Source organism: Harpia harpyja, chromosome 10 (assembly GCF_026419915.1).
Source record: "Harpia harpyja isolate bHarHar1 chromosome 10, bHarHar1 primary haplotype, whole genome shotgun sequence".
Classification (NCBI taxonomy): Eukaryota; Metazoa; Chordata; class Aves; order Accipitriformes; family Accipitridae; genus Harpia; species Harpia harpyja.
This window is the reverse complement of record NC_068949.1, coordinates 45,320,241-45,331,620: the sequence shown is the minus strand read 5'-3', so window position 1 is coordinate 45,331,620 and position 11,380 is coordinate 45,320,241. Positions and strand designations below refer to the sequence as shown.

General features: G+C 41.1%; 1 protein-coding gene across 2 annotated transcripts; it reads left to right on the top strand.

The window, feature by feature from the left end:
• The first annotated feature begins 115 nt into the window (after window positions 1-115).
• On the top strand, window positions 116-9,513 carry C10H10orf143 (chromosome 10 C10orf143 homolog). Of its 2 annotated transcripts, XM_052799008.1 has the most exons (5): window positions 116-320; window positions 4,807-4,947; window positions 5,077-5,142; window positions 6,760-6,804; window positions 8,859-9,513. In XM_052799008.1, the coding sequence occupies exons 1-4, from the start codon at window positions 237-239 to the stop codon at window positions 6,769-6,771; spliced, it is 303 nt and encodes a 100-aa protein (XP_052654968.1). In that variant the 5' UTR covers window positions 116-236; the 3' UTR covers window positions 6,772-6,804; window positions 8,859-9,513. The 2 variants fall into 2 exon arrangements, with proteins under 2 accessions (XP_052654968.1, XP_052654967.1); XM_052799007.1 differs by lacking the exon at window positions 6,760-6,804 and having other exon boundaries at window positions 142-320.
• The last annotated feature ends 1,867 nt before the right edge of the window (window positions 9,514-11,380 follow it).

The following is an 11,380-nucleotide window of genomic DNA, read 5'->3' as shown; positions in this document are numbered from 1 at the left end:
GCTGACGGAGCAAAACCGCCGCCGCTGCCCGGGACCCCGCTAAACGTCCGGCGCAATAAACGCGGAGCAGCTGCCTCATTAAAGACTTGTTCCCTCGCCCGCCGCAGGGCCCCTAAGATGGCAAACGCGCGGCTGAGGGACGGCCTCCCGCCCCGGGCCCGCCCCACACGGGCGGGCAGCAGCGCCCGGAGCGGCCGCGGGGCTCGCCCGGGGGACGGGAGGTCGGGCCGGGCGCCATGACGGCGCTGCCCTTGCCCGCCCGGGGTCGGCGAGGAGCGTTGCGGGCACCACACGAGCCGGAGCCGGGGGAGCCGGAGCCCGTGAGTTCGGGAACCGGCGGGTCGGGTCGGCCTGCCTCACGGCGGGGGAAAGGGGGGGGGGGGGAGCGGCGGGCAGGGCAGGGCAGCGCCGGCCGCGGGGAGCAGCGGGCTCGGCTAGGCCCCGCCGTCAGCCCTCCGCCTTGGCGCGGCGGCCGTGAGGAGGGAGAGCGGGGCCGGCAGCCGTGAGGCGGCGCGGCGGGCCCGGGCCTGTGAGGCGGCCGTCGGGCCCGGGGCCGTGAGGCGGCCGGTGCCCTCTGGCGGCAGCGCGGCGGCGGTGCCGGGAGCGGGCGGAGAAGCGGGAGAGCGGGGCCGGGCGGGAGCGGAGGGCGGCGGCGGAGCCCCTTGGCCTCCCCCAGCCCGTCCCGTCGTTAACGGGGCCGGGCGCGGCCGAGTACCGCTGCTGGCGGTTGGTGGTGGGGGAGCGCCATCGAGCTGTGGGTCTGCCTGGAGACAGCGGCTCCGCGAGGCGCGGTCTCGTCGCTTCAAGTGGAATTTCACTGAGCGAGCTTTTATATTTTTATTATTTCTTTCTGGCCGATACCCTCTTTGCCAGGTGGCGTGATTGGCGCTATCTGTTTTCTGCCGTCCTGGCTCCAGGACGTGCCTCGCAAGAACGGCGTGTTGAGCACTCATGCATTGGGCTTCTGGAATAGTTTTTCCATTTCAGCTAAGCTCGTGCGCGTGTATTTCATCCTGGTAAGTGCCAAGCTGCAAAAGTTAACAGGAGTTCCAAGAAAAACTTATCCTGGTGTTCACACTCTCCCCCACCGTTACTTGACCATCCCTGCTCACGTGGGACGCGAGCGAAAACTTGCGTAGTTAGGGGCTAACCGCGTTTATCAGAGAAAGACCATTTGCAGAGAAGAGGAGGAACGTCTGTTCAGTGAACTTTCTGACTGTGACTGACAAGGTTGCATGGTAAAGAAGGAATTTCTCTTCCTCCTCTTTTTGAGGGTAGAGAGGCAAACGATAGCTTTCTTCTGGTTCATGAATTGCAGTTTGTCCACTAAGGCAGGCATTAATGAGCCAGTGGTCTGGAGGCCAGATAAAATTCTTCTGAAACTCCTATGACGGAGAGCAACTCAGAATTGCTCTCGCCGCCTCTGTAGATAGCAGAATACAGGAGTCAAGCTCTGCAAGGTAGTTTTAAAAGAGAACTTTCCTTATCAGAGTTCAGAACATTTTCTACACGGAGTAGCCTAGGCAAGACATTAGAGGGTGGGGTTTTTTCTATAACAGCAGTTGTTATGGTCCAGATTACAACTGAGTCACCATGGCTTAATGCGTTTAAGTGAACAGTTGAGCTGCTGCAGTCACGTGCTTTATCACAGATACAAGGTGAAACACCTAAGCTTAACCTTTCTGACTGTTGAGGCGATGCATACTGATCAAATTGTGCTTTCCATCTTCTAGTACCTGCTCACTGTGGTGCAGGGGTTTCTTAGCTAAATAACTGACAACTATTTTCTGTTTTCAACTTTGGCTTAACAGCATAAGCCCAAGTGACAATGCATACAGAGTGCTTTCCTTTGTAACTCATACAGTTGTCATGCTGTACACAGTTTTGTGCATTTAAGGTCTAATATCAGAACATTTGTCACTCTTCTTGTGTTTCTGTCCTTTTGGGTTTTAAGCTGTTGCCAGTACTGGGGCTTGAAGTCATTACGAAAGCTGTAGCCGGCCTTTGCAGAGCTGTTACCGCTGAATCAGCTGCTCAGAGAGGGGAGCTCAGAACTCGGCTCTACTAACTGAAGCAAGCAGGGCCAGACTGATCCCTGGGTTTGGGGAGACAACTATTTTGGAGTCTTAATCATCCCCTTATTTGATGCTGCTATCATGCAGTGTCCTGTGCTAGTGGCTGTTGTAACCAGGGAAGATTCCCTACGTTATTTTCTGCTCTCCCTCAGTTCCTACTGTACATTATATATATGTACATATGATTTCCTTTTGCCTTTTGTACCTTGACGTAGTTATTTGCGTATATTTCAGAAACTTGCTTTGGGATGGAGCTCATTGATGTCGTACTGGTTTTAAGGCATTTGGATTTAAAGGCTAGTAAAGAATAACAAGTTTTCAAGGCTAGAGCTATTCACATGGCATGTTCTGGTTTGAACTGGACTGCAAGCAACATTTCCCAGAACAAGGACCTGCGTGGACTTCACATTCCTTCTGCTTTCCCAAACTGAGCCATCTGCACCTCTTTCAGTAGGGAGCTGGGTCCTAATAACAGGGAGCATCTACACAAGGCCATCATTGTCGTTTCCGTAAAGGTATGCAGTGGAGCTAAACTCAGAAAAGCTGGCCTGGCTGGAGACCTGTTTTATACCTGTAGGACAGCTGTTTGTGAAACACAAAACAGAAGCTAGCCTGGCTTTTAAAAATGTGGTAAACAAAACAGAAACTGCTTGTAATTAACAAATTTGTAGGAGATCTTTCAAATCTGACAGCTAAATTTAAAAAAATAATAATAAAACAAAGCAAGTGGTACTCCATTGCATTTAAGTTAGTTATTGCAATGTAGCTAGTTTTTTGCACCAGTTTAATTTCACTGTTTATGAAAAGCAGCATCTGTGAGGCCTTTATCCTTTCAGCATCAGTGAAAATGCATGTGTGTTTCCAGGACTTTCCAGCTGGAAAAGAAAGTTACAGAGTATCTTCTCTACAGAGACCTGTTTTCTACCTGTTGTAGGACAGTATGTGATTTGCTGTTGCTTGTCTTAAACTACGTTTCCAAGCTGGATGTAGCATGATCATTCCCTAAAAAAAGTAGTCATTTTGATGAAAACCTTGCTTGCCCTTTTAGCTTGTTGGTCCTTATTAATCACGGGCTCTTTGAATCCTGTGCTGTGTTCTGTGTGCAGGCAGGATTGATGTATTGATTGTTTCTTTCCTAAGAGAGAAAATTCCAGAGAGTGAAGTCTTCCCTGAACCCAGCCTCTGCTAGAAACTTCGACAAATTGTCTTGGCATTGGTATGATAAGTTTGTCAGCCATCTACTCTGTATGCTGAATTCCTGTCACTGATGCTAAGTATCTTAACCCCCCCAAAAAAACAATACCTTGAATTTATTTTTAATAAGCCAAATTTCTTCTGATGTATGGCAGTAAGTAATTTTTTTCCCTTTTCTCCTTCATCTCACACATCTTGCCACTTACGCTGCTGTACCACTATGCTGTACCTTTTAATAAAGGACGAGTTCTTCAGCAACAAAGAGAAGAGAATGTTTTCCCAGTGGAAGGCGGTCTATCTTTAGAGGACCTTCCCAGACTTTTTGTTATTATATTATTCACTTTCTTAGTACAACACATATTTCACTTTTTGATTTACTTCCCGTCCAAATATCCTGTATTCCTTGATAGTGTTCTCGTTTCAACTGTTTTCCACTGAGGTTCCTGTTGTATTGATCCATTTTTGCATAACATATTCAAATTTTAAATTTAGTTTCCATGCTTCAATAGCCTGTTAGTTCTGTGGCAACACATCTTCTGCCTGTGAAATCATATGCTTGTGAAAGAGATCGAGTATTGTTATTCCTTAAACAAAGTTTGTTCAGAAAGGCATCAGAAAAAATTTCAAAAGCATCTGTATCTCTTTGGAGAGTCAGACCCTGAAACATCTGTGTCAGTTTTGAAATTTCCCATTATTCTGTTAATTTGCTGTTACAATTTCAAGGAGCCCCTGGGATTTAGGTAGTCCTCCCATTGCATGGGATAGCAGTCACAGGCCAAGGATACTCTTAAAGTTTTCAATCGGTGTCTTCCACAGACTTGCATCTTAACCTTACCAGTTCCTAACCTGGTTCCCACAGAGTAGTAAAGCAGTGTTTCTGGGGACCGCTGATCTTGTGTTGGGTCGCTGGGCACTGTGAGAAAGACATCCCTGGTTAGGCCAGCACTGTCTCTGGAGGTGGATGCCTTTGATTCGGAGGACATCCAAATGTCATTCGGTACTAGATAACAGCTCAGGTTAGAGCTTCAAAGCGTGAAGTTAATTGATTATATAGCAATGGAAAGCTGCAAAAACATGACACTATTCAGAGAGAGATACAAAAATCATTACAAAATATGTCTTCATAGCTGTCTGACTTGGCTTCAGGGTTTTCCTTCCGTTTCCTTGATGTAATTAGTCATTTCACACAACTTCCCATGATCCGCTCCTTTGATAAATGCCATCTTAAATTATACATTAATGGAGGGTGAAGTATGCTCTCTTCCCAGTGGCATTTTATCCCCAGTTCGTGCAACTGAGGCACAGAGACATTTAGTGAGATCTGCAGATTTCCATGCTCATCCAGCATGAGATGCAGCGTTAAGAACAAAATTCTGGTGTTCTGGCCTCATGTCTGGTAGTCCACATTTTACTAACTTACTGTTCTTCCAAATGAATGTGAGATCCCTATTAGTCATAAACAATAAAATCCTGAAAACTGGTATTCAATGGCCTATGCCTTGCGAAGACCTGTAAATATTGCTTTTGATTCTTTCAGAAGCGAGCATGCAAGCTGTTAGAAACCATTCCAAATGAGGCCGATGCTCGCCTCATTGACTGTGCCATGGAGCTGGATTCTAAACAGAAAATCTCTGCTGACTGTGATCCCTGGGCTACAAAGACAAAGCAAAATTCAATGGTATGTTTACACTGTCAACAACATCTATCTTTTAGAAGAACACATTTAAAATACATTTTATAATAAAATTGCAAATAATTGCCCCCCTCCTTTTTTTTTGATGGCGTTGTATATGGTTTTGTTCATTAGATTTTTGAAAACCATGGAAGCAGAGGTACTGCCCAGCCTTGCCCAAGATGTATTGCTGGAGAATCTGTAAGTATATTAACCTTCTTTCTGTGACATAAAAGATAGACTTGTTCTTAAGTATTAGATCCATAAAACATAAAGTTAATAAAAACCGCAATTACATTTCTCAGGAATAAAGCATGTAAATAAAAGAAGGCAGATTGATTTAGCATTTCTGAGGTATGCAGCAGAGCACAAACTAATATGTTTCCAGCAGCAGTTGGAAAATATGGAGACTGTGAACACATTTTTCAAATTCACTCTAAAAAGCAGAGTTTAGGAAGTAACTGAAGCAAACACTAACATACAACTTCCTCTACCCCATTTTTATATTGTCCTTGATTTACTGGATCATACTAAAATATTCAGGAATCCCATTCTATCTCCTATTTTTTTCCTCTAATTGGATACTTCCTTTCCAACGAGTAGACACAGCCTAAAAACATTACACTGTAGACATACGAGAGCTAGTTTTAAATAAGCTAGCTAAAGAACCAGGAGCAATCGGAGCTCGGCATAGACAACTTGACTTTTCTGAAAAACAGCGCAAGTATTTGGACAGCTGAATAATGCTGACTTCTGAGCTGACTCAGATAGGCTTCTGTTGGTGTCCAAAGCAAGCTGTTTAAAACCCGTATTTTTTTTTTATGTAGGCTGTAGTCACAGCTGTGACTTGGCACCGTGTAGTATGCCATAATATTGCAGCAGTAGCAGTAGAATCTCCCACTAACAGATGACTGTGATCTTAACCACTCTCTTTTTAGCCCTGGATAGAAGGCCAAAACCCTCAAGAGATAACGGCTAGTAATAGTGAAAGAGGTTATGGTATTCCTACAGTTTAGTTTTTCACGCAAATTGTCTAACCAAAGTTTAGGAAGTTTCTTAAATGTATGGGAGCTACTCTTGACTTCTGTTTGCATCCTCTGCATCCCTTTGAACCATCATACAGGATTCCTTACAAAGCCAAAAATGAGGAGAGGTGTGGGGGAATGCCATGCATTTCTTCAGAAAGGCTGAGTGTTTATAGCAAAATCTTTGATTTGACAGAATTAATGGCAAAGTTTCCATTGAATGCTATGAGGCTGAGGTTGCTGTCGTAAGTCAGGAGCTGAGACTGAAAAGACATTTACTGTGTTAACTTATTGCTGCTCATCTTTAAAAATAAAATAGAAACCAGATCCAGGGCTGCCTTTAGGAATACAGAAACCAGTATGACTACATATGTGGATTACCAAGTTTGAACTTTCCAGATATGTTACCGTCTTTGGCGGCATGGAGAACATCTCGGGTATTAAAAACCAAAAATGAAAAGAACATCTTGTGATTAAAACCCAAATTGGCACATTAGGAAGTCAATTTTGTTGTATTCCAGAACTACAGTGACAACATTAGAGTTTATAAAAATCTTCTATATCAGTGACCACTTAATTTTGGAAAATTATGACTGAGTACAAATACCGTAATTCCAAATAACACCATTTCTGTTTTAAGTCAAATTAGCCTGATGTTTTTTTCCTACGGCCTAGTAATGAACTTGATAAAAGCCAGATAACTTGAGGAGTCAACATTCATTTCTTCCACAAACATTTATGTATTGAAGTTTGGTTATAATGGATGACCTATTCACTTTTAAATGCTTTTCAGCTACAGCTGTAAGAAACAATGAAAACAACTTGCTAACTTTACTCGGTGAGAACCGGAATCTCAAAACTAAAGAATTTTTCTACTTGACTGTCCCTCTGTGCTTTCAATATAGAAACTCAAGGTAGTGTTATAAAAATCTGGAGTCCTTGCAGAGCTACTTAGTAGGCTTCTTGCTAAATTAGCCTCATATTGTTGAGGTGAAATGGAAAACGCTTTGCTCAAGGCAGGGTGATTTTAAATATGACTGATTTGAAGCATGATTCTGATTTCCATGATGTACCCTGTAGTGGAGGGAAAAGTTTACTCGTGTGTTGCAAAATGTCAAATATATATTAAAGTTTAAGGAGTAACATACGATGTTTGGTAATGGAATCATGAAGTTAGCGTATATATTCAGTTCTCCATTATTTGAGTCATGGGGCTGGAACAATCTGGATGAAAGAAAAATATGGCTACTCTTACACAGGTATCTTGCTCTTGCAGAGAGGAGGGACTCTTCTGCTCCCAGTTCCTGTTAGGAGAGCTTGCTAGTTTGGACATAATGCCACACAAATACAGGACTAGAGCAGCCAGAATTGTGTTCTGGTATAGCTGAATTTATGTTGTGTTAAGCTAGCATAATCACCCTGATGTAAACGGGCTTGTGTGAGTGTCCTTGCATTCACAGCACGATTCATGTGTAACCTCTCTACCTGTCAATGATGCACTGATTGTATAGATTTGTTAACTGTGTCCTCTTTGGATAATCAGTTATTTGTGCCCAGTAACATAACAGATAATACAGTTATATTTCAATAAATTTGGTAGGAATTATATTAGTAAATTTTCTTCATTCTTAAAATAATAAAAAGCTTATACTAAGAGTATAATGTCTAGTAAGCCAGTAAGAGCTCAGAAAACTTTCTTCAGTTAAAATTTCACTTCAGGAAAACCAGACTGTCACAGTGATTAACATGCATCATGGAAGTCCTTCAGAACAGCTGAAATGAACAGAGAGGAGGAGCCTACAGATAGCAAGATAAAGAATGTTGTAATTTTTTTCATAATCAATAATAATGTTAAATTCCTATAAGAAGCTTTATTCTACTGATGGTAGGGAAATTCAAATAAATTAAAACATCCAAACTGGAACAAGTCAAACACAAAGCATATTGGACTGAGAAAATTTTTCGTTGCTGTGGGTAGTCTTATCAGGATTGTATTTTGCATCAGGAAGTCCTAATACTTAAGCTAATCAGTCATGTGAGGAACTTGACTAACATCAGCCTTCCTGAACACATTTAATTCTGTGTCACTACTGTAAGTGCTGTGAACTTCAAATTGTATTTGAAGGCAGTATCACTATTAGGTTTGCTCTCTTAACTTTTAGAGCTCTTTTGATACATTTAATGACTACCACATGTTTCAGAAGGAATAATAGATGTGTATTAAACCACAATTTGAGAAAAGAGTACTACTATAGCTGCATTTTTTGTAAGCTTTCTTTGGACTAATATGTTATTGACTATTTAGGCAGGGGCTTAGAAGAAGAGGAAGAAGTGGTGTTAACTAGAAGGAAATTAGGTAGGATTTCAGGGCAGGAAGAACACCACCATCATTCTTGAGATTTTTCTGTGTTACATGATAACTAGAGGTAATGCTTTTTTTGTTCTAAAGTATTACTGTGAATACATTCTTTAAAAAAATACAATGTGATATAAATAAATGCAGACTTGAGTTTAAAATAAAAGTTGCCAACCAGAAAGTATATTTCTGTTCTATGCTCAAAATCTTTAAACATTTAATGGTAGAATAGAATAAGGTATACAAGTATGATGCTAAAATTGTCTATATTCTCTATTGGTATATTTTACCTTCATGTGCAAAACTAGTATCATAACTCAGTCATGCTCCTTATATAGATTACACTGAATGGTCCCTTTACTGTCCAAACTTTTTAGTTGTCTACTCGTCCTTCAGGAAGAAAAAGGGGAAGATTTGTGATGCGGTTAGTGGAACTGACAGTTTCTTTTAAAATAAAGTTTGAAAACATATACTGAGGAAAAGACTTCAGTGTTTGATGAGATAATTTTTAGTGACATGAAATTTTGTCATTTCAGGGACACTTCAGTCATATCCTGGGCTTCTAGAAATTGAGAGACGGCAAGTCAGCAGCACTGCTTTTCTGTTTACATTCTAAACATGCACCTGTGAACCCTGTACAGCTGGATATCTGTACATTCACTCACGGCGTGGATTTGTGTGTAGTATTCAGCATACAGCAGTTTGCTGTATGTGTTACTCTTTTAGTGCACAATGATGGATATCATTGTTTTTACACTTGAAAAAATGCTTCTGCTTTTAAGGTAGCTCAATATATGTTTAAAAAAAATTTTGATTTAATGTTTTAGGCTAGTTAAGTTGATCTGGCCTTTGGCCCAGTCTTCACCTTGGACTGGGCCAAAGGTCATGTTGATACAAGAGATTTTCCTATCTCTCTTGGGCACTTTCTCTGATACTCTTGGAAAACAGTCCTTGCATTTACATGTGTACAGGGCCTGCAGTTTTAGCTCAGCCCTATACATGCAGGCAGAAATGGGAGGACAGAAGTGTCTTCATTTTTAGATGGCTATTCAGCTTTGCAGCTGTAAAGGCCAGTAAAAATCCTGTTGAAACTTATGTTTAAATCCAAAATATGCATCCAATTCGGGTATCTTACACGTTATACTTCTAGTTTGTTTATAACAAGCAGTTTGTGAATGTGGCACTTAAGTATCTAATAGAAAAAAGAGTATTATTTGAACAACCCTCTATAAAGCGAAGATGAATAGTAATTCAGCTCTGTGGAGTCCTCAAAAAGTTGTTAAGATACCATCTGACACTCCCTGACTCTGTCTTTCCAGTTATTGTGATATTAGAACAAATCTGTTTAAAAAGTCTTGAAGTTGTCATCCAACATAATTTTATTGGTTTGTCACAAATAATTTCATCTACATTTTGCCAGTATGTAGGACTATATAATTTTTAAACGCATTCAGATTTTTAGACTCTTAGGTAGCTGAGTTGTGCTATTTGGGTGTAACACTTCACTGGCTGCTCTGGTTTAGGCAGAAGGGTCCTGAAAGCTCAGAACTGAATGGCAGCATGTTAACCCTCTGCACTGGAGGGAAATTGCTGTGACCTGCCAAAGTTCACAAAGCAAGCAATCTCCACTGTCTGGAGAACTGCTGAGCTATAACTGTGCCCTGCTGCCACTCAGCTCTCAGGCAGAGTTCAACCCAAAACAGATACGGCAGGCATAACGGCATTTGGCCTCTCCTGTTCTGAGAGCAGCCAGTAGCCAGTTTAAATTAAAATGGTAGCTCCGAAGTTGCAAAAATCTAGTGACAGGCTTTTAAAGGTTAGTTTCCCAGTGGGGTTTATCAGACTGCAAAATCCTTAGACAAAGGTTTTTCAGAGTCCTAAAATGCTTCCCATATTGTGTGTGGAGTTGTAGCTGGCACTGAGTTGACTGCTATTAAGGAGATTCTTCCTAAATATATGACTATCATATAAATACTGAATTCAATTAAGTAATAGATAAGGAAATAAGTCTATAAAGCAGACCTGCACTAAATTGGCATACAGACTGTTTGGTTAGGAAAGAATAAGTTTCCTCCAAGCCAATATAAATTTTAGTTACATCAAAAATAAGTATTTTCAAAGAGAAATTTTTCGGACACTTCAAAATTTTCTTCAATCACAAGAACAGTACAATCCCTTAAAAGATCAAATCTCCAAGAAACACAGAGGTTTTAAAAATTGTATTGTCCCTGTCACCTTGAAGATCTGAAACTCATCTTGAATCCTCCCACTCCCAATGCAGGTTGATGCAAGCAATAGTATCTATCCAAGCTAGAAAGGAACATATCCTCACTTGAAATGACAGTACGATGAGCAAATTCCTGCATACTGATATCAGAGTTTATCAAATAGTGCAAAATAAAAAACAAAAATGTTTTCTAAAGACTGAAATTACATATTTGTTACCAAGATAACTAGATCATATTTTGTGGGCAGTTCATTTTTACAACATTTTCCAACCCTTGTTTTTTAAAAATCCTGCTAACAATGGCAGTCAAAAAAAAGATGGCTAAGCATCAGTCCCTGTTCTGTAAAAGTTGAAATAAAGTAAAAGGCTAAAAGGTATCTGAAAGTTTAGTTACTGCAAAATAACTCAAAACCTGTTATGCTTTATCAAGTTTATTTCTATGAAAACCCATCTGTATCTTTCTATTCCTTCAGAGTTGATAAGTGTTTTAATTTTTGCATCCCTAACATTTCAGTGTCCAGGATAATCTTCCCTAGTTATTTAACTGCAAAAGCACCAGACCGGGTCAAATGGGAACACCTAGTTCGATATCCTATATGCTCTAGTGACTAGTAGCAGGCAGATGCATGGGAAGAGTCCAAGAAACAGGACATGTGCTGCATGGAAAGACTTTTTACAAATACAGAACCAGTGTTTTATATCAGGTTTTGTTGTGGGCGTCCTTTCTTGCCTCATAGCTAAGCTTTGAACATCAAATTTCACAGAAATTATGAAAACATCAATAGTTTCCCACAGTATTTTTTTCTTTGCTATTGTTTGTTGATATAAAAA